The 24164-nt window shown below is 43.2% G+C and overlaps 1 protein-coding gene across 2 annotated transcripts in view; it reads left to right on the top strand.

Moving 5' to 3' along the window:
* Nucleotides 1–24164, top strand: part of PTPRN2 (protein tyrosine phosphatase receptor type N2) — a 1102513-nt gene that overhangs the window by 1016176 nt on the left and 62173 nt on the right. For both annotated transcript variants that reach the window (XM_074985055.1, XM_074985056.1), the window contains one exon: nucleotides 17222–17369. In XM_074985055.1, coding sequence (XP_074841156.1) covers nucleotides 17222–17369 — 148 coding nt within the window. The remainder of the gene's footprint in view (nucleotides 1–17221; nucleotides 17370–24164) is intronic.

A 24164-nucleotide genomic window follows, 5' to 3' on the forward strand; every position in this document is an offset into this window, starting at 1 on the left:
AGAACTGGCTGCCCTTGTTCAATGTGTGGAAGAATTGCTGCACACTGTGCTTTGTACAGTGTCTTACATCTGAATGCATAATGTTCCGTCCCCCAACACCCAAGCAGGGTCATGGTTTGGCCCCACAGCTACTCGTCAGTGTATATGCTATATTTGTTTGTATTTTGCCATGGTTGGTTAGGTTTTTCCCTGGCCTCTTTATCTTTGTGGAACTCAGCAACACAAGAGGCACACGTTTTTAAAACTAAACATTTTTAGAAGTAAATATTTACTTAATAATTTTCTGAACGTAGTAAATGGATATGAATGTCATAGTGCTTTGAAAGAGATAATTAAGGCCTTAATTTGCAAATATATTATCCAGTAGGGAACCCACACTTAGATAGATAATTGTGTCAATGGGCTATGAGGTGTGGCTTTTATTTTTGTGTTCTCAATTAGTAAGTAGATGTCTAATACCTTTAAATATCTCATTTAGGCACACAACACCCCCACATGGAAATGCTAGTAAATCGCACATCTTCCATGTATTGTTTGATGTGCAGATCATTAGGGCAAAAATGAGGAAAGCAGAATGGGTCATCTTTAAAAATGCTTCAAAAAAGAATGGAAGGGTATGTATAATGACAGGCAGAATCAAACCTCTGACCTCTGGAGCTCAGGTACAGCTTGAATTAGAAGCCGGCTGGTTCTTGACTGTGTGAAAGAGTGTGATCTTGGGCAATTGACTTTAGTGCTTCTGCCCTTTAGTTTTCCATGTGTAAAATAGCAGTAACACTTGCCTTCACTGCTGGAGGGATGGCAATTCTTTCAGATGGTTGGACAAAAGGAGCTGTGGAAATGCAACACTTGTAACAAAATAATCGTATTGCCTTTTGGTAAACATCTTCTCCATATTGTTGAAGGTTTATTCCAGGCAATGAAAGTTTATATATGTATTTTGGTAGGTATATGTGGGTTCAGGGGGTTGTTTTCAGATCTAGAAAACCTCTACTGACAGGTAATCTGAGAAAAGATTATAAAATAAGTCACACTACATTTCAGGTAGTGGAAGTACTTCAGAATTATGCATTTTCGGTGTTCATTTTATTTACCTTTTTAAAAAGCCTACTGACCCCATCCTCTCTGCCTCTAACAATGGTTAGGATAACATGTAATTTTCAGGAGTTTCAGCAGAGCTGAAAATCTGCCTCAGTCCATGCAGGTTGTATCCCACAATTTCATTTGGATTTCACTGAGCACCTTTGGCAGCTGGGAGCTGTAAGAAAAGGGATTAGCAAGTGTTTGTCTGACACACACTGATCCCAGCACCTGCTGATTGGATTGAAATAATCCTTTTACACGTTACAAAACTCTATTATCAGAGCATTAAGAGTGGGGGATGTAGTGATATCCACTGCATCAAGGGTATATTAATTTAGGTAAATGGAGCACAGGCTGCCATTTAAAGTCCTGGTGAATAAACAGTATTTTAAGAGTTGTATAGTTTAGTTTGGCAGATTATGCAATATGGTTCTTAGTACAAAGATGAGATTTCCCTAGGGATCCTAGGAGTGATCTTTTAAATTCTGTTCTGTGACATGTTCTAAGTAGTATTGTGCTCTCTGAGTACAGTCTCACTGCACACTCAGTCATTTACAACTATCTTTGCATTTATAAATACAAAATCTAAAATTTTGTTTAGTGCTATCACAGAGGAGGGTAGCATTTATTTACTAATCGTGTAATCTAGCTAAAACAGTCCATCAAAATTCTTCCTCCTGGCGTGAGTAGTTACCTAAGAGAATTCTTTCTCGTTTTTTTTGTTTTGTTTTGTTTTGTAATTTGTTTTTGTAATTCCCATCCATCATATTAAGGGTGTTTTGTGCCAGGGCTGGTCAATTTTCTTGGTAGTTTTGCAAGGCTGAGTTAACACGCATATGAACTTCTTCAGAAGCTGTCTTTTTCCTTCCACTTATGATCAGATACTGAGGTGTCAACATTAAATTAAAGCACAATAAATGTTTCTTAAATGTTGAAGAGAAAACTATCAATACTAGTTGTAGTTTGTGAAGATTTACACGGATTAAATGCAGTGCTCCCCCTCCCCCCTTTGCCCCTATGATACATAAATTTTCATTTGTGACCAGAGTAGAAGCACAGTTTAAACTATCAGCTCTTCATGAGAGTGGTCAGGGAGATCTGGAAGTGCAGAGATGTTGTCAGTTGGCTTGTGTATAAATGTTCTTCCAATATACGGTCCACATGTGCACAGACAGGTTGTTCAGTAGATCCTAATAATGCTACCCAGTGCTGTTAAGTGCTGAATGCTGGAAGGTTGCTACCTCTGTAACAGGGTTTAAGGGGCTCTGTGCTTCTGTCCTTGGAGCAGAGGAGGCAGCCGCTTATTCAGCAGACCTCACTGTTTCTCCTAAGTGCATGGTTAGTTGACAAAGGCATTTGGCTCGATTTACTGCTGTCAAGATCAGCGATGCGGGTGGGCTGGTATGGTCCAGTACACTATGCCAGCATGTTAATTTTAGCCAGTATGGTGTATGGGAAAGACTCCCTGCTCACCATCCCCAGACCCGCTACTGAGTACAGCCCTGGGGCCTGCAGTGGCAAGGCTGGGAGTGCTATGGCAGCTGGAAGAGCTGCTGGCATTTTGCTCCTTTTCCTGCTGCTCTTCCCTGCAGCCAAAGAGGCAACTGGGAGGGACAGAAGAGAAAGGAACAGACCTGCCAGATGCTCCTCCCACGGCCACCCTATTCCAGCCCCTCCTCACAGGGGTGGGGTCATGTGACCCTCTCTTAGCTGGTGTACCCTCCCTTCTGTATTGGTAAGAAATTTTGTTCACTTGCACCACTGGTTAAGAGACAGTCCTAGCACCTGACTTCACAGTTAGAGGTATGCTAACGTGAGAGTCCCATGGCAAGGAACAGCTTAGACAGCTGCAGGACTTGCCACACTGCCCTCTTGGCCAACAAAGTACCTCAACAAATATGGGCAAAGGCAATCAACTTACAGAAACAATTTACATACCATCTTACATGTTTCATGATATCAGTTTGTTACCTCCCCTTGAACATGACATCCTTATTCATTGTTTTATCAAACCATCTTATCTTGTACTAGACCAGGATTTATCTGTATTAGCTGAAATCCAATTGTAAATATCTAATCACTAGTACACTAGCAACAACTTTGCCACGTTCATGTGTAGACAGTGAACTTGTTAAGTCTCTGCTTTAATACAGGGCCCAACACAGCCTCTGGTTCAGGCCTAAGATTTTGCGTTATGGTCCAATCCACCAGACTCATTCTCTCTACTCCAAAGATAAAAGGAACAAAGAGGGAGGCGATTAGGTGATTGTGCGAAATGGATAGATAATATATGGCTGAAATCATGGCTTCATTGAAATGAATTAGGAGTTTTACTATTAACCTCAATGGAGCTAGGATATTCCCCCATTTGCTGCAAGGCATGTGAGGGTTTGTGATTTGTTATTTTACAGAACTTGTTTCTGATGGTGAGCTCAGTGGTGAGAAACAGATGATGACTACTGGGCCTAAAATGCTATTTCTGTAGATTTTCTGGGGGAGGGGTTAGCTCCAGCATCCATTCAGAGGGCATGTAAGGCTGAATAAATTCCCACCTAAACTGAAAAATGGGCACCAGCATCTCAAAGCCTGTAATGTCTGCAGCTTGGCCTGCTAACAGAAATGTTCAGACTCTAATATGCAGACTTGGCAACTCCCATAGAAACTCCAAGTTATTGTAGCTTTGTAAGATCTGAGCAGCATGAATATCTTTAATGCTGAGTTAGTGATTATTATGTTGATGGGGAAAATGATATAATATAATAGTACCAATATAGGAGGAAAAGGTCCATGACTCAAAATAATTTAGAAACATGGAAAAGAAATGTTCATAGATAGGCCCTAGTCCTGTAATCAGATGTGCGTGAACAAGGCTCTGTTGCTACTCAAGCCTCAGTAAAGTCACTTAAGCTGCGTCTACACGTGCACACTACTTCGAAGTAGCAGCACCAACTTCGACGTTAGGCGGCGAGACGTCGAAGTCGCTAACCTCATGAGGAGATAGGAATAGCGCCCTACTTCGACGTCGAAGTAGGGACCGTGTAGACGATCCGCGTCCCGCAACGTCGAAATTGCTGGGTCCTCCATGGCGGCCATCAGCTGGGGGGTTGAGAGATGCTCTCTCTCCAGCCCCTGTGGGGCTCTATGGTCACCGTGGGCAGCAGCCCTTAGCCCAGGGCTTCTGGCTGCTTCTGCGGCAGCTGGGGATCTATGCTGCAGGCACAGGGTCTGCAACCAGTTGTCAGCTCTGTGTATCTTGTGTTGTTTAGTGCAACTGTGTCTGGGAGGGGCCCTTTAAGGGAGCGGCTTGCTGTTGAGTCCGCCCTGTGACCCTGTCTGCAGCTGTGCCTGGCATCCCTATTTCGATGTGTGCTACTTTGATGTGTAGACGTTCCCTCGCTGCGCCTATTTCGATGTTGGGCTGAGCAACGTCGAAGTTGAACATCGACGTTGCTGGCCCTGGAGGACGTGTAGACGTTATTCATCGAAATAGACTATTTCGATGTTGGCTGCACGTGTAGACATAGCCTTAGACTCCAGATGGATACAGAGTGTCCTTACAACAGTCAAAGCTTTAGTAAGCTTTAAAAATGTGAATTTAACAATTGTGAGAGTATGGTCTGACTTCTGTTCCTATAAGGAAATTACTTTCAGGGCTCACTCGACCATGGACAACAATGGAAGCACCAAAATATTTAGAGAAAAACAAACATTGTTTCTCACAGGGGAGGAGAGAAGTGATAGCGATTGCCATTCCTTACACCTAGATTTTATCTCTAGGAAATAGTGGAACAAATACTAAAATAAGAAATTGCTAAATAGAGAAGAATTTTAAAGACACAGAAAGGGAGTTAAATGTTTGGCTGCCTTTGATTAGTGAGGGGCAAAAGGGGAGGAAGGGAGAATATGTACATAACTCTTCTGTGGTTTTGAAAATCTCCCATCATCTCCCCCAGAGGCAAAATGCACCATAAGTAAGGATCTGCACAGGTAGAGTAATGACAAACAGCAATATACGGCGGTCATATCTAGCAAGCTGCCACTCAGATTGGTGCTCAGTGCAGTTTTACTTAAAATCTTCATTTATGATTTGGAAGTGGGAGGGAATTGATTTTTAGTGGCATTTGCAAGTGGGACTAAATTAGGAGGTGTTGCAGACACCAACAGGGATGGAGCAACAGTACAGAAGTACTTAGCTGAATTGAAATCCCGGTTACCAGATAAAAATGGAATTAATCTTACATATGTGGTGATTTGTGAACAGTGGGTCCTATGATCTGCAATGGCTCCACTGGCTGGCAAACCAGCATAATGAATATAGGAATACGTCTAAGGAAAATGATAGTAATGGACATACACTCAATGGCTATGGTTATACTAGCGAGTTTTGCCAACAAAACCCTAGTTTTGTCAAAAAAACATGGCATATCCACACAAAATTTTGACAGTTTGTCAACAAAACTCAACGCTTTTGCCAGCAGCATTCTGCCTTTCAGTTATGAGGCATAATGCAGCTATAGATGGGAGTCTGTTGACAAAAAAACTGTGTGGATGCTCGGGGGGCGTCTTCCTGCTGTGCTTGCAGGTGCCTATTTTGCTGAGAGAGCAGCCAGGCAGTCCAGCCGCTCTGTTGACAGAGCAGAGTGCTCTTCCAATTGGCTTTTGTGTGTGGCTGCACTCTGTCAGCCGAAGTTTTGTTGGGAAATCTCTTCTGACAGTGACTTTTGTCGACAGAGTAACTGTAGTGTAACCGTAACCAATGAGAGAGAGTAAAGGTCCGTCTATACTTATGGGAAGATCAGTGGACTAGCGGATGATCTTTCAGGGTTTGATTTAGCTCACCTAGGCTACGTCTACACGTGAATGCTACATAGAAATAGGCTATTTCGATGAATAACGTCTACACGTCCTCCAGGGCTGGCAACGTCGACGTTCAACATCGACGTTGCACAGCACCACATCGAAATAGGCGCTGCAAGGGAACGTCTACACGCCACAGTAGCACATTCGAAATAAGGGTGCCAGGCACAGCTGCAGACAGGGTCACAGGGCGGACTCAACAGCAAGCTGCTCCCTTAAAGGGCCCCTCCCAGACACAGTTGCACTAAACAACACAAGATTCACAGAGCCGACAACTGGTTGCAGACCCTGTGCATGCAGCATGGATCCCCAGGTGCAGCAGCAGCAGCCAGAAGCCCTGGGCTAAGGGCTGCTGTACACGGTGACCATAGAGCCCCGCAGGGGCTGGAGAGAGAGCGTCTCTCAACCCCTCAGCTGATGGCCGCCATGGAGGACCCCGCAATTTCGATGTTGCGGGACGCGCAACGACTACATGGTCCCTACTTCGACGTTGAACGTCGAAGTAGGGCGCTATTCCTATCCCCTCATGGGGTTAGCGGCTTCGACGTCTCACCGCTTAACATCGATGTTAACATCGAAATAGCGCCCAACACGTGTAGCCGTGACGGGCGCTATTTCGAAGTTAGTGCCGCTACTTCGAAGTAGCGTGCACATGTAGACACGGTCCTAGTGAGCTGTCAAACTGTCCTGACACCACCATCTATCCTGGTACTCGTGGCAGTCCCGAGGAGTAAAGGAAGTCAGTGGAAGAGTCTCTCCTGTCGACCTCCCGCTTTGTGTGGAGGGTGGCAAAAATCAGTTTCAGATAAGTTGACCCCAGCTATGCAAGTCTCGTAGCCAAATTTGAATATCTAAAATTGATTTTTACCGTGTAGTGTAGACCAAGTCAAAGGTAGAAAGAAAGATAAGGGCTATACTGGACAGTAAATCAGATGTAAGTTTGCAAAGTAATCAAAGCCAGTAGAGTGTTAGGTTGCATATGCAAAAGCAAGGAATTAATAGTGGGATTGATTAGAGTCCTTACCTCACCTGGCGTGTTGTGTTCAGTTCAAGGTACCCACGTTTCCCAAATGCTAGTTACAAACCAGACAGGTGTTAGAAGAGGACAATTAAAATGATCACAGAGCTGGAGAGATAATATATAATGTAAAGGTGAAATAGTTTGCCCCCCTCTGGCTATGTGGTAGCTAAGGAGCAGTCCTGATAAGTTATCATACTGTGAAAGGGTGGGAATCCCAAGGAAGAAGAGAATTCTTTAGGGTTCAGTCTGATAAGTGCTCCATTCACAGTACCAGCTTGCTGAATTGTACCTTTTGGTAGCAGAAAAGAGATCTAGCTAGTATAAATGGAATGGTATTAGGAAAAAGAACATAATGGCTACATCAACACTTGCCAAAAATTTCGAAATGGCCATGTAAATGGCCATTTCGAAGTTTACTAATGAAGCGCTGAAATTCATATTCAATTAGCATGCGGGCAGCTGTGGCACTTCAAAATTGACGCGGCTCCTCCAGACGGGGCTCCTTTTCGAAAGGACCCCGGCTACTTCGAAGTCCCCTTATTCCTATCTGCTCATAGGAACATATGAGCAGATAGGAATAAGGGGACTTCAAAGTAGCCGGGGTCCTTTCGAAAAGGAGCCCCGTCTGGAGGAGCCGCGTCAATTTCGAAGTGCCACGGCTGCCCGCATGCTAATGAGGCGCTGAATATGAATTTCAGCGCTTCATTAGTAAACTTCGAAATGGCCACTTGCATGGCAATTTCGAAGTTTTTGGCTAGGGTAGATGTAGCCAATGTAAAACAGCTCATTGTCATGGAACTATTGGATGTTGGATGTTTAAAACAAGGCTGGGCAAACTTAGCAACTGAAGTACAGGGAACAATACTTCATCTGAAGGGGCAAGAACTGTATGATTAGCTAGGCTGGTGTTCCCAAAGGTGTTGCTCCCACAGCCCCATTTTAATGAAATATTTCCTGCTGGGACACCAGGCAGCATGGGGAATGCCATTTTGCTCTATAAAATGGTCCCTCTGCAAAGTGAGATCTCTTGCATATAGTGCATGTGAAGTCACACTGTGAAAGGGATGCCATTTTCTAGAGCAAAATGGTATCCACTATGCATCATGACCTTTCACACAGCTATATGTGAGCTCAAGCTGTGCAAAACAAAATGGCATTCTCCACACGAGTAGCGATCTCGGTGGCGTGCTCTCTCAGCATGGTGATCCACTGTCTTGGCATTGGAAAAGGTTCAGAAAATGGCAACAAAAATTATTAGGGGTTTGGAACAGTTGTCATATGAAGAAAGATGAAAAAGACTGGGACGTTTCAGCTTAGAAGAAAGGAGACTAAGGGGGGAATATGGTAGAGGTATATAAAATCATGACTGGTGTGGAAAAAAGTGAATTAAGGAAAAGTTATTTATTTGCTCCCATAAAAAAAGAACTAGGGGTCACCAAATGAAATTAATGGCTGATGGGTTTCAAAAGGAAGTTTTTCTTCACACAGCACGTAGTTGGCCTGTGGAACTCCTGGCCAGAGGATGTTGTGAAGGCCAGGACTTTAACAGAGTTCAAAAAAGAACTAGATAAATTCATGGAGGTTAGGTCCATCAATGGCTATTAGCCAGGATGGTTAGGAATGGTGTCCCTAGCCTCTGTGTGTCAGAGACTGGAAATGGATGACAGGAGAGGGATCGCTTTCATGATTACCTGTTCTGTTTACTCCCTCTGGCACTGGCCACTGTCTGCAGACAGGATACTGGGCTAGATGTACCTTTGTCTGACCCAGTTTGGCCATTCTTATGTTCTTATGCCTGGAAACTGCTAAGTTAGGTCTTTTGCATATCTGACTTCTGTAACTCTGAGCTGTAGGCTGGAGGAAAGAATTCAACCCTAAAAATCATAAAGCAGAAAAATAAGTGGGAAAAATGCATGTGTGAAAGTAAAGTAGATTTACTCCTTAAAGAAGAGAAATCTATTGGAGTAAGAAAAAGCAGAAAAATATATGAAGAATTATAGACAAAGAGATTGGATAGAGAAGCTGTGGGAAGAGAGTGACATGGGATGTGCTGGGCCAACACAATGTGCAAAGTAACCCTTGGAACCCGTGCTCCCTGTAAGCTGGGTGCTTGGGTGGCTGCCCAGGGGAGATTCAGGTGCCACATGGCTAGTTACCAGGGTGCCCACAGCCGCCTGCAGATGGCAGCATATGTTTCCATGGTAGTATACATTGCATGTGCCTTGGTGCACATTAGCAAAATTTATTCTGCTCATGGACCGAAAAAATTAGAGGGGACATTGTTTGGAACTTTTGAGTAATAACAGGGTGGGAAATTCATATAAAATAAAGTCTTGGGGTCTAATTGGAAAGAACAAGGAAGACTAAGAGGAAACAGAGGCATGAGCTTCTGCAAGAAGGGCCCTCAGTGTTGAATGTGACCTTTCAGGTACAGTATAATGTACAGAACCAATTCCCTTGTATCTAAATTCCCATTTAGGAGGCACATGACAGCATCCTGGAAACACCCAGCGCCTATGATTGGCAATGGAGAGGGGTCTCCTCTCGGCATTTCTCCCCAGGCTTTCTCAATGGAAACAGATTCAGCCACTTTCACACCAGCACATTCTCTCTCTTCCCTTGTAGAAAGTGCTGTGGGGCTCCAAGGCTGATGTAGAAATGAGGAAGTGGGGAGTGGGCAGGTTTCAGGGGGCTGAGGTGGGCGTGCACATCGCCATTACATCTGACGTGGTTTTCTGGAAATGTAATACAGCCTGAGGCAATATTACCTTTCTGCCTGGCCTAGCCCATGCCGGGGCTCTTCAGCCTTTTGTGAAGTTTTTGGAAGGATGAGTGAAGTCCAAGGAGTCACTCCAGAGCAGCTGCTGAGCTTTGGTCAGTGCTTGACACCCTGCAGATCGTGGGAACTTCATGGAATTTATGAAGCACTGCTGCAGTTTTTCTGGGAAAAGAGGTGTTAAACCCTGAGCCTGCCAAGGATACATGGCTCAGAAAGTTCCCTATTCGCCAGGAGGAAAGTACTGAGAGAGAGAGAGAGTGTGTGTGTAAAATCCACCATCCTCTGAAGCTCTTGCATGCCAAATTTTTATTTTAATTTCTTTTCACTGTCTTTATAAAAAGCAACTTGGACATTGAAGGCGATGGATTTCACCCCATTGGGAGTAAGGTGTGGATTTGTGTGGTTGCTGGTCACAAGGATTAAGATAATGTCCAATACTCCCTTCACGGCTGACATTTGAGATTAGATTAAACCTGCCAGAGTCCATCATATTAAAGCTGCTGATCTTTTCACTGAAAGAGGCCTCCTCGTTCATGATGGAATGCATCAAAAGAGTGTTTTTCTAAGCAGTGATCAATATGAGAAGTGTTATGACAAAAATAATTGCATTTTGTAATGGCTGAACAACCACTAACAAAACAGGTGCCTTGAAAGCCGAATGGTGGTCAAGACATACGGTCAGGCAGAAAAGACAGTGACTCCAAAGGTGGCAGTTGGAGATACATCAGTAATATTTCAATCTGAGATTTATTAATTTATCCACAAAACACTTACACAAATGTAAGGTCTTGTATAAAAGCAGACAAGCAGCATGGCATCAAGTTAACTGTTATTCTATTACAAGAATCAGTGAACCAAATGCAAAGCAGGCAGAAAATCCTTACCAAACCCCAACCATACCTTTTAGGGGTTATCTGCTTTCCTGTTTTCAGGAATCTGGGCTGTGTCTTAGTATGGGCCACAGGACAACCACTAAGGCTGTAGCCACACAGGCAAGTTATTTCAAGATAACAGCTGTTGTTATGCAATAACTTTGCTGTTGTCTACACTATGGCCATGTGATTTCAAAAATGATAAACCTCACTGCAGGAGGAATAGCACCTATTTCAAAATAGGTCCTGTTAAGACATGGGATAGCTATTTTGAAGGACCTATTCCAGAATAGCTTATTTCAAAATAAGGCTGCTGTGTAAACATACCCTAAGTATACTAGTTCTCTACCTTTCCTTAGAGATAGCTTTTGTTTATATGCACTGGCAGAAGCCCATGTAGTACACTGAGATTTTTGAATTAGCATGACCCCTGATGATTGCAAAATAAGATATTAAATGAGTTGAGTGCATGTTACGTGTACTATGTTCACTGGGTGCATCACTTGAATCCACCTTCTTCCCAGGATCATGCTTAGTTGCAAGAATAGCCCATCTGGGCATATACGGGTATAAGGAATGTGCCAGCAGGAGCTCGATAGTGCTAAAGGAGTTGGGGAATGTGTTCTTCAGAGATCATTTGCATGAAAATGCAAAGGTGTGCCTATGAATGCCTTGAAAACGATGCCTGATGGGAGTAGGCAAAGAAATGAGGTGTTTTTGTCCATTGTAAACAACTTGTTGTGTAAAGTCACAATTTATGCTATCATCCAGTGTAAGAATTGTGGAGTCTTAACAATGCTTCAGCTTTTATGGGGGCACAGGGCAGTCATCACTATTGTGAAAGATATGGATTACACCTGTGAGATTCATTTGACTAGTTCTTCCTCCCCACCCCCCCAGTGTTCACAGGTAGACCTAAAGATGGGTCTATAGTTATTCTGTGAGAATCTACTCTGGTGGATGCTGAGATGCTGTGGTGAGGCCTAGTGCTGACTGCCACTCTGAGCTGGAATCACTGAGAGCTGGAATCACAGGATTTTGCCAACAGCAAAACTCATAAGATAGCACTGGGTAGATGACAGGTGCATTCGGCCAGTAGGAGAAGCAGCAGTTGGCCAGTAGGAGTGACCAGCGGGTGGCTGCTGGGGCAGCTGGCAGGGAGCAATCAGAATGCTGGACCCGCACAAAAGTGGCATTGCCTGAGGTTCAGTGAGGGAATGCATCACGGTGATGTGTCAGGGCCTGCACGGACTGGACTGAGTTGTAAGTGGGGCATTTGAAAGGGGTGGGTATGAAGAAAGTTTAAGTGTATGGATTGGCTGGTTACACTATTGGCCTGGTGAGCCTGAGAGGCAAAGGACACTGCTCAATCCATTTGAGCTGGGACAGTTACTTGAGGATTGGTTATGAACTCTGGGTGTGGTATTTTCCCAAGCTTATACTAATTGACCTTTCTGCCTCTTTTATTAAAAGTTCTTTTCTATACTCAGACTCTGTGCTTGCGAGTGGGGAAGCACTGCCTCTCTGAGGCGCCCAGGCGTGTGTGAATTTCCCACGCTACTGGGTGGGGGCTTGGGCTGGTTCCGTGTGAGATGGATGAAGAGGAACCCCTAGATGTTGAACCCAGCCCTGGTTGCTACCTACTCCCTCCAGTGAAATGGTTACATGGGAATGTGTAAGTGATGCTCAACGTGAAAGCTTGAGGAAAGTGAAAACCTCAGGAAGCTAAACTGCACAAGGAGACTTGGACTGGGACTCCCAACCAACACGGTAGACAACAGCGGTGCATTCAGGATGGCAGGCTCATTGCTGAGGACAGGTCTGGATGTGGTGAGATGAGCCACTTTGTGTGTCCTAGGGCTTTGAGTAGCGTTAAAAGAATAATGGTGACAACCTCCTTTTCTCTTGTGTGCTCCTCTGGAACTGTGAAACAGCGTACACGTTTGATAAGCAGTTAATGAACTTCAATTGTGCCAGACAAGCATTGCAGACAGTCTCATGAAAATATCCTAATTAGTGAGTGGATTGGAGTAGACATGCACAAACTCTAAAATATCAGAAGCATGCCAGTGAATGTAGCATACTCCCAGGAATTCCCATGAGGATGTTTCAGAATATTCTGTCTAGATTCCTGTCTGGCAAAATGTAGTGGGCATTGGGTTTGCTTCAAGGGATAATAAATTTAAATATGTGGATTAATTATGACAGAGTTTCTTGATTTTTGAGTGGTTTGTAGCTGTTTCCTTTTTATTCCTTTCTTTAAAATACATTTTAATGCATTGGTTTATGCAGTTGTTTTTAATTGGGAAGTTACCCTAAACAGAGAGACACCCCCTCTCCTCACATCTGACTATAACAAGTCAAATATATAAAATTCTGTGTGTTCTATTCTGAAAATGGTTTGTGTTGCTCTGATATATATGGACAGAGTTTTAAAGCTTCATTATGATTTGAGAGACAGCTGTCTTTATTAGAGGCAAGGTTTTCAGTGATTTTTCTCTCCTTATTCATTTGCATTTTCACATAAGGTTTACAGGCAAGTGTCAGGAAAAATTAAGATTTATCAAGAATAGGAAAGTATTCTTTTAAAAATACAAAAAGTGTAAGCCGTTTTAAAATTCACACACATCCATAAAACTAAGTACCTTAACTGTTCTATACTAAGTTATTTACAGGGAATGTAAATAATAAAAAGAAAATAATATCTTTGAGGTGATGAATAGAAGCAACTAGAAACATCCTGGGTAGGATGGTGGTGGAAATTAATTATTACGCAAGGCTTCATTTAGGAATCTGATCTACACAGACAGATCCTTGCAACCAAGCAGAGCTACAGTGATTTCGAAGAGATCCTCTTTGTCCAACCCTTACAGCTGTATAGAGTCCCACTGATTTTAGTGGGACTTTTAGACAGGTGTAGGGGCAGCCCATGTGAATCAGATTGCAGGACTATGGTTTAAAATTTGATTATACTGTTGGTTGTCCTCTGAAGTTATTGTTTTCTGATCTTTAACCCTGTCGTAGTAAACAGCTTTCCAATACCCCAAATATTGGTTCTGTAGTAGCTAAATTCTTGTATAGTACCACTCTTTCATTTATTTTCTTTTCTTTCCCACTTTCTTTTTTAGAGGGATAATCTTTGCTTAGCAACATAAATGCCCTTTTCCTCACCCTTTTCAGGCATAGGAATCCTATGTGTTTCTAATCCATTACTATTTCTCTGTCTCTCTAAAAATGTCTTTTAGTTTAATATATTTCAGTGGCCTTTAAGATACACCTGAGACTTTGTTTTTCCCTAGAGATGTCCTTATTTATTTACTTTTCAACATTGGTGGGTTGATTTCCACTCCCCCAATCCCATCCTTGGTGGGGACACACACATGCTTTCCACAATGCAAAGCTAAGTTTCAGGCACCGTGTCTTTTCTAACAGACACTGTGTGATTTGCAAGAGAAACCAGGATCTTGCTTTGCATGTTCTATAGGAAATATGAACATGAGGTGGTAATTTTAGCAAGGCTTGTGTTTGGTAGAAGACAGTTTTAAAGCCTGTGAGATCCTTCTGCAAAACCTGTGGAAAGGATGTTAGCTTTTCTTCCTTGAAATATGTTTGGAAATGAGTATGTGGCATAGTATGAATTGTCTTCATAAAATATTTTTGAGGAATGGAAACTGTATTTGAATACTTTCTGGGAAATCTTTTCTGGCAATTATTTGTAGGTAAATCTCACACTGGAATTCAGTATGCTAGTAGATGCTTGAAAAAGCAAACAATAAAATGTGGTCTGCTTCAACTGTAAACAAAGGGCTTTAAGGTATGATTGTATTGAAATATATTACTCAAAATGAGGCCTTTTGAGTTCTTTTGTGACTCTGCCCCAAACTTCCTTCACGACCTTTAGCATGTCATTTAGGCTTTTCAGACCTCAGTTTCTCCCTCAGCTTCCCCAGTTATTTTATTGCTTATTCTGACTGAAGAGGAGATACAGGAAAATAAAGATGTAGATATGAAAATGGGTTACAAGCAGCAAATCATAATTTTGTAAACTATATTATTAAAGAGAGCGACTGATCTTCCCCACCCTCAAAATCACAAGATATTAATTGAATCAAGTGCAGATTAAGGGTTATTAGTATTATTGTTGGCCACCTTTTGTCAAACTCCTCCTACCAAATTGATAATTCAGCTCATTATCAAAATGTTTCTCTCTCCTCCCATGTAGATAAGAAATAACAAAGCCTGCAAAAACCTAAGGGTATGTCTACATTACACAGAAGCTCGACCCTAACTGGGGTTCAGTTTCATGTGCCTGGTAGGGGCGCATGAAATCAAACTATCTGGGGTCAGTAGTCAGCCCCCTGTACTCCCCAGTATCTCAAGGAGTAAGAGAGGTCTCCTGTCAACCTCCCTCTGTGGGGACTGCCAGGTAAGTCAATTGTAGGTAAGTCAATTCTAGCTACACAGTTGCTGTAGCTAGAATTTCTTATCTACAATGGCCTTTAATGTCTAGCATAGACCTGGTCTAAGACCTTCCCAATCAGCACTGGCTAATGGAGAACTGGATCCACCAATCAAAGTACCATAAACCCTCAATTTAACTGACCCTGATTTAATAGACTTCAGAAATAACAGACGCTGTCCACCAGCCCTCCTTCCTCTCCCAATAAATGTGGGCAACTCACCAGAGGCACCAGAGCCGCTGGGGCTGGAGGAGCCACTACCACAGCTGGAGTTCCTGGAGCAGCTGAGGCTGCAGGAGCAGCTGGAGCCGCCAGTCCTGGAGGAGTCGCTGGTAGCCAGTGCAGCTGATAGGGCCACCACAGCAGCTGTTGCTCTTCACAAGCTGCCTACTGGCCAATGGCAAGGGAGAGTGCTCAGCTTCCTCCCAGCAGGGTGGGTGCACGGACAGGACAATGGGTGCCCAGACAGGACAGCTGTCAGGAGTCCTGCCAGCCAGAGCCCTGGGCAGAGGCACACCTACTCCAGGGAAACTTAGTTTCTGTGGGAGTGCCCCATCTGGGGTGAGTGATGAGTAGCTCAGTCTACACAAGCCCAGAGGCTCTGCTCTGTAAACACTGCAAAGAGCCCACTGCCAAGCTCTCTCTCCCGAGCCCACTGCGTACCTCCCAGGTCTCAAACAGCACACTCCCTAGTGCACCTTTCAAGGTGCCTGGAGTCCTGCAGATTCTGATTTAACAGACTTTACACTGGAACTAATTTCTTAAAGCCTCCTTTGCATGCATTACCTGCCAGCCACACGCTGCAGCAGTATTTATTTTCACTTATTCTCCCAGTCTCCTTTAGAATTTCACTGTCCATTATACTGATCCCTTCCCAGGTCAGGAAGAAATCTGCCCTCTGTGCGTGATTAGCAATCTCTCCAGTGGTGGCTGTGTTCCCTCACTCCCTTTCTTATGCCATCTTGGAGGCCTCTGGATTCTGCCAGGAGTAGAGGAGCACTGGCTGTCTCACCAGTTTTGTGCAGAGACAGAAAAACTTCCAGTCTGTAAAAGGCCATCTGGCCAGACCCTCAGGGAGCTTGGAAACCCAGGTCTGGCAGCTACTCCTCCTAGAGGGCATGGCCTGTGAGGAAGATTTCAGTAGCAAGGGTGTCTGCTGAATATCTGGGATCACACAAAGGGAGGTGGGAGGATTTGCGGGAGCCAGTCTGTTCCCTCACTTTCAACTGGGCTGTGGGTGGGCAGAGAGACAGTGTATGGAATGCGCTAGGAAAGAGTCTAGGTGTCAGAGGGAATTCCCTCCTTCCCACTCCTCCCAGAATCAGCTCCCCCCAGACAATCCAATGAGACACTGTTCATCTCTATACCTTGCTAAGGCAGGAAGAGGCATTTTCTGGTGTAATATCTCAGAAATGTTTTTGACCAACAATTTTATACTCTTCTTAACAGCTAAGTTTGTAAATGCTGCAAATTCATGACACCTTGTGAGTTCATCAGTACTTTAGAGGATATGGTGTGGAGCCTGCCTGGAAGAGCTCACAATCCTAGGGATCAACATAGGTTAAATAATTGAATAATGGGCATAAGTTTCTGTTCCCTCCCTTGCTCTAAGGTTAAAATGGACATAGGCACTTTTCTGGATAGTAAAAAGGAAATAGCTTTTGGCTGATGTTCCAGGGCTGGGGGACGAAGGCCTAAAACATTTGACCTGAGCTAAACTAGAGCCTTTTTTAATGCTAGACATTCATATTCCGTGTGTCACAACTGAGTTTAAAAATATTATTAATCAGGGATTTAACAGTAAGACAGACCTTTCATGTGTCATCCCTTCTGTTCAAACACGGTTCATCATTGCTGTCATTTGACTTGTGTGTATACTCTCAAAACTTCTTTCTGCCCTGACAGATAAGCCAAATTGAAGTATCTTATCTGCAATCCCTGTTTCTCCCATATTCAGTCCCCTGGAACTTTGAGTTTGGAAAATGGGAGCAGGATCTGAACACGTCTGGTTTCTGGCTTTGTAAAGCCTCACCTTACATTTGGTCCAGATTGACTTTTGACTCGTATACAGTATATAAATTCTTTTAGCTGAGCCCTGTGTTTGGATAGCGTATAAACGGTGCCTGATGTTATATTCTTTCCATTTCAGTCCTATATGGAAGACCATCTGAAGAATAAAAATCGCCTGGAGAAAGAGTGGGAGGCGCTTTGTGCTTATCAAGCTGAACCCAGTGCTACAACCATTGCCCAAAAGGAGGAGAATGTCCAGAAGAATCGCTCACAAAGTGTTGTAGCATGTATGTAAACTTGAATCGGAATGAACGTATATTAATTCCTTGATATTCTCCTTACTACCTTTCGGAGAAGCACAGTCAGAGCAATAGGTGAAGAGCAAAGCATTATGCAAAACTGCTTGCTTCTATCTAAAAGAAAATCACTACTTTCAATATTTACTCAATATTCAGGCTGTTGTCCTGTCAGACAGTTGACTTGTCTTCTTATGTTTTGCTTGCAAATGACATTTCAGAATGGTGACAAGAAGTGCTGTATCATGTAAATCAACACCCAGCATGCTTTTCAAACATTGTCATGCAGTTTTCTGTGCAGGATAAGCAGCTATGGTTATTCAGTAGAAGTAAGTTTGACTTGGCCTTCGGTGAGCTGGTGTCATGTTAATTCAAAGCAGTAACACCAGCAGTTTGTAATGAAAGCAAGTAATCTGTTCATCATATACTCAGCTGTAGTGAGTGAGCCCCTATAGGCTTACTTGGAAAAGCTTATGAGCTGGCTGCTGTTTTCTGTTAGGCTTAGGATGAAAAACAAGACTGAAAGTCGCCAGTATTTGTATTCCTAGAATCTGTTGCTTATATGTAAGAGGCTGCCTCTGTGAGTGTAAATACAAGCAACATATCTACAGTGCATGTTTTCTAGTAGTTTATACCATTGGCTGTAACAAAGATTATTTGCTGAATGTTGAGACCCAGAAAAAGAGAGAGAAATTGAGCACATTTTTTCTTAAATAACCAGTGGAACAAAACTTAAACCAAGGACAGTCAGGCCCCACAGCTAAAATGACAGCTTTATTTCAAAGAGTGCCTGCAATCCAGCTGTATGGTTTGGCAGTTACTATTAACCATTTAGATTGTTAAAGTGATCTGAATACATTGATTTTTCCCTATGACAGACACAGCTGCAGTTGGAGAAATGAAGAATGGTAACACCGTGAGTCAGAGTCAGGATTAGAGCTGAAGAGTTGGTCACATTACTACTTAACTTAGCTCTCAGTGCATGGAAGGTTGGGGAGCTCTTGAATTCTGCTTGGAAGGGAGGCTTGATCATAACCACCACCATCTTTCATCTGAATACATAAACCAGAAGAATACAGAGTGGAGAACAGTCAGTGTTGTACTGTTGATTCACTTTAGGGACTGTGGGCTGACCCAGAGCCCACCAAAGTAGAATGCAAGATTCCAGCGACTTCAGAAGGATTTGGAATTAGGACTATTGAAAAGTTTCTATCTCAGAAATGCAGTAATAAGCACCACGTTCTGCAAACCATGTTCTCCACCACAGTGAAAGAACTGCAAGGCTTATGCATCCTTTTAAGTGCTAACAGGAAAAAAATATTTGCTGACATAGCACAGAGCGGTTTATCTCTTCTTGTTAACAGGCACGGCTCAGAATGAATCTCCTTGAAGTGCATTTGTCAGCATGGACTTGCAGGCAATCCACTTTATGCAGCGATAGGTCCCATCTCATAAACTTAAGATCGATCATCTCTGGTTAGCAATAGAGTGAAAAGCTAGTGCAGAAGGAAAACCTAGATGCTGTCAGAAAGGGTGCTGGTGACTTTTTCCCTCTGAGTCCAACTGACTGAATACTGTATGGTGATAGGGGAGACAGTGCTGTGGTGCAGTCACAGTTTGGCTAAGATTTAAAATGGAGGTATTTTATTCCATTAAAGATTTCATGTTATTTTTGCAGAAATAAGAAAAATGTAAATATTGGAAATTTAATTTTGCCTTGTATTGTATTTGGTGGTTCCCTGGTACTCTGCCATGGACAGAGTAGGCTTCACTTTCTTTTTAAATTTGCAGCATAGTTGCTCTGGTGCATTAAAAAGCTTGTATGTTATACCCCAGAGATATTTCAGTGATAGGCGAAGAAATGTGAGCCAGAGTTTCAACTGTTATATTTTGATCAGTTGGTGGTTATAGATTCGTAGGAAAAACTATTTTTTTAAATAAATGACTCTTTTAGTAAGTAAACATTTTGCAATGTCCCTCTTTGATAAAATAATGGTTTCTAAAGACTTCACTACCCTGCATGTTGTCTTTCCATATCTTGCACAAAGTAATGTGAGGAGTTAAACTTTTGGCTAAAATAAAGTGATCTAAGTGCGAAGAGTTGTTGTGTAGCATCGCATAATCATCACGGTGTTTAATTTTTATTCTTCAGCAATTCACAAGTTCTCTGGTTATGTACAATGTTTGTATGTATCTGTAAATCTATCCAAAAATGACACATGAAGAATAGGAAGGCTAGTCTAGCAATTAGGACACCAATCTGGGACTTGGGAGATATGGGTTAAGTTCCCTGCTGTACTACAGATTTCCTGTGTGACCTTGGTAAGTCTCTTAATTTCTCTGTACCTCACTTTTCCATATGAAAAATAATGGGGAATTTCCCTAGCTCACCAGGTTCTTATGCAGATAAACACAATGGGTACGTTGTGAGGTGCTTAGCTACAACTATTATGTGGGCTACATCAGTACCTACAATAGGTAAAGACACCTACTTTTATATAGTGCCAGTTAAAAATGTGTGGAGTGCTCTCTTTTGCAGGTTAGCCATCCTTCCTTTCTGCAGTTTCCCATTTCACATCTCATTGTTCTGCATGGTTTCTGGTCTGACCAGAATAATAGCAAATGCATAGAAATAGTTGGACGTTTAGCATGGCTTTAGTAGATTAACATCTGAGTTAGAGGAGTAATGACTAGCAATAGCCTGTCCAAAGTTATATCTGGTCTCTCATTTTCATAGTTCCTTTCTCGACCCACTCTGCTGCCATATTCATCCTTCTAGTTTTCTTGTGGGTCCTTTCTGGGTTTCTTTCCCTTCTTTCTTTCTCCTCCTTCCTGCTTTATCTGCTTCTGCTCTGCTTTTCTGTGTTTAGCAAAATTATTTGCGCACTGAAGTTTCACTCCTCACTATTTACCATTATTATCCCCACAAATGCTGAACATGTTTTTGGAGAATAACTACCCGTTGCTAGAGGCTTTGTGGTGTCAGCAAGCACATAAGAACATAATGGACCCATTCCAACACTTGATGCCAGCTGAAACATAGAATCATAGGGTTGGAAGAGACCTCAGGAGGTCTCTGAATCCAACTCCCTGCTGAAAGAAGGACCAATCCCAACTAAATCAACCCAGGCAAGGCTTTGTCAAGCCAGGACATAAAGACCTGTGGGGAGGGCGATTCTTGCTCCTCCTTAGGGAACCTATTTCAGAACTTCACAGCTCTTCTAGTGAAATAGTTGTTCTGAATATGCAACCTAGACCTCCCATACCTCTAGTTGAGACCATTGCTCCTTATTCTGTCATCTTTCGTCACTGCGAACAATCTCTCCCCATCCTCTTTGGAGTCCCCCTTCAGGTAGCTGAAAGCTGCTGTCAAATCCCACACGCTGTCTTCTGTAGACTAAATAAGTCCAAATCCCTCAGCCTCTCCTCATAGGACATGTGTTCCAGCCCCCTAATCATTTTTTTCCCTCTGCGAGGCTCTCTCCAGTGCATCTATACCTTTTCTATAAGGGGGCCCCCAGAACTAGCTGCAGTACTCCAGATGTGGCCTCACCAGCCCACTGATGCAGCTGCCCCAGGGCTCGGCATTTGAAAAGGGTCTGGGGCTCCCAACTACCACAGGAGTGACAGTGGCTGGAACCCTGAGCCCTTTAACTCACTGCTGGAGTGCCACGTGGCACACTCTGGACGGCTTTGTGGGTTGGGGGGGTCAGTGCAGCGCGGTGCTCTCTGGGCAGTGCTGAGGGCTGGCTGTCCCAGCCCCACCCCTTCCACCTGAGGACCCATCCCTGCTTAGAGTATGGAGCCCGGTGCCCCTCCCCACCTCGCTCAGGGGCTGGTCAAGTATGTCACCCTCTCCGCCCCCACCCCTGGGAACTTTTCTTGGGAGCAAATGTGAAGTCTTCTATTTCGTTACCAAACTCTTTACAAACATATTACTTGTCTCACTCTTCAATTACCCTAACATTGTGCCACGGTAAGATGGTATCACTGAGGTAGTTTATCATGACAAAGAATTAAATTTAAAATTTTTAAAAATTGTCTGATTTCCAGACTTATTGATCTGACACTTAGTTTGATATTCCAACAGAAACACTAGTTTACTAAACCTTATTAAATCACTGTCTCTCATTAGTCTGTTATTTTAAAATGTGGCACTGCATTCTCTTTGTGGCTTAGTTAGCTCAGCAGCCCTGCTCTCCTATGGATGAGACTATTGGGCCTACTTAGCTCCATGAAGCATGAGGATTTTTCTCTAGACCACATTTAGCACATTTATGCCAGGTACCTCTCGTAGCCAGTAAATTGCAGAGCTATTTTTTTTCTTCACACTGTCTTTACCACAGGGGTCACCAACCATTCCGAGGCAGAGTGTGGAAATTTGACCTTTTGACCTCTAAGTATGGTCCTAATGCTGATGATACTTTTTTAAATTCACTATTAGTCCTACTTACAACAGTTTCATTAATAAATAAATTAAGCTTCAGAGCTTTACTGTTTAGGTGGTGGTTGGTAGTGTTAGCTGGTCTTTTGTTAATCCACAGGTGGCGTGGCTTTGAGCAAGCTCCCAGCTGCATAGGGGAGGAGAGACAGGGCTGAGCTCCTTCCTCATGTGCTGATGAAAATTGGCTTGTGTGCCACTTTTGGCACCCATGCTGGGAGTTGCCAACCCCTGCTTTACAATGAGCAAGGATGTGAAGTATTCTCTGACCAGTCACTGCCGCCCTTATGTTCTTAGATGTCACAAGGCCCTAAATCTGCCCACAGTGAAAATATCTGTAAGACATTAGTATTCTTGTCCCACCACACATACTCTGATGTAGTTAGAAATCCTTACTGTGCTATCCTTATATGTAAGTTTAAACGCAATGAACATAGTCATTCTCGATTCTGAAAATGACATCAGAATAGTCTACACTGCAAAGTAAGATATGACATATCTGTGCTAGCAAAACAAAAAAGCAGTCAAGAGGCACTTTAAACACTAACAAAATAATGTATTAGGTGATGAGCTTTCGTGGGACAGACCCACTTCTTCAGATCTACAGCCATACCAGAACAGACTCAATGTATAAAGCACAGAGATCCAAAAATTGTTACCAAGGTTGTCAAATCAGAAAAATTGTTATTGTTGGCAAATCAGAGAGAGGTTTGATCAGAAGATAGAAGATTGATCAGATTGCGCTTCTCCCTGATTTGCCAACAATGATACCAATTTTTCTACTTTGTCAACCTTGATAACAATTTTTGGACCTCTGTGCTTTACATATTGGTCATTTCTACACGGCTGTTTCTGTTTCCGGAAGCCCTCCCCCACACGGGTTTTGAAGTCCAGAAGAACGGTCTTCCGGACTCCAAATCACGTGACATTATGCTAATGAAGCGTGGGGAATTTCCATCTGCGCCTCATTAGCCTCTTTCGCTCCATGTATTAACATGCCACTTCCAAAGGAAGTGGCCTGTGAAGAAATGTCCATTGAGTCTGTTCTGGTAGGGCTGTTGATCTGAAGAAGAGGGTCCGTCCCACAAAAGCTCATCACCTAATGAATTATTTTGTTAGTCTTCAAAGAACTACATGACTGATTTTTTATTTTGGTAGATAACAGACTAACACGGTTTCACTCGCACTGGTATGGCTAAAAATTTCTGTGTAGCTATGGCAGCATGGAGTTCAGCACTGTGAGCAGGTCCTCAGGCTGCCCAGTGTGCTGGCCTGTTTTGTCCTGAAGGCTGCAGTGTTATGTACTCTGGTGTTTTTACCATACTGTACAGGTTTGTGTGCTTGAGCTGCAGTTACACCTCGGCTTACAGTGTAGACATACCCCAAGTATGCATCTCGCCTCCTAAGAAATCTACTGCAACTTACATTTTGGATCATAAATCTTTTTTTTTTCTTTGCTTTTGTATTGTGGTTTCACAGGGAAGCCTGAGTTGAATTGCTTGGCCACTTTTTTCCCCTCTGTCTTACAGTGTTTCTCCTGTTTTATGTTGATGTGTCACTCAGTTCCTCCACATGGCTTGTGCTTCTCTAAAATTAACCTATTGCTGGGTTGATTGTGCTGATGAGATCAAATGACTGTAAATAGCATGTTATAAGATTATACAAATAGGAAGTCCAAACTAGCTGATACAAAACACAAGTTGGTCACTCCATCTTGTTTACAAACTCAATACCCACTTCACACCTCACAAGTAAAAGTAGGCAGAGCAAATGTCTTCCCATCCTATTTCCGTGTGTGTGAATTGTGCTGTTGGGTGGTGCCTTAAATGCTAGTGCAGAAAATTAATAAAACTGGGACACAATTATACAAGTGCAAAGGGCGAAACCATGTCCTCATTAGTGTGATGGTGCACGGATGCAGGGGGACAAAAAGCCCTTCTCTGCAGTCTTGCATAGGCTACCTTTGTTATCAGTGGTGCAGTTCGAGTGGCAAACAGCTTCTCAGAGCTGCTGCTGCTTCCCTAGTGGGAACAGGCAGAGCTGACAGGAGGCGAAGAAAATGGAATGGTTTACTGGGTCCCTGAGCTTGGGGGCTGTCAAATAAACTTCTATAACTTCTATATGATTTGAAGTGAAAAGTGGGAATGGGGCCCCTGTGACATGATGTACTAGGGCCCAAAAATTCTTTTGATGGGCCTGGCTCCATACCACTACTGCACTGAGCAGAGTTCCTCCACCAGGCCTTGTGTTGTACTGGTCTGTAGCAGGCACAGTTTATTCTCTTCCAAGGGAAGTGAGAAGGAATGCTGAGTCACAAGTTCCCTCCCATATTGGTGCAACAGCCC

The sequence above is a fragment of the Carettochelys insculpta genome, chromosome 2, assembly GCF_033958435.1.
Source record: "Carettochelys insculpta isolate YL-2023 chromosome 2, ASM3395843v1, whole genome shotgun sequence".
Classification (NCBI taxonomy): Eukaryota; Metazoa; Chordata; order Testudines; family Carettochelyidae; genus Carettochelys; species Carettochelys insculpta.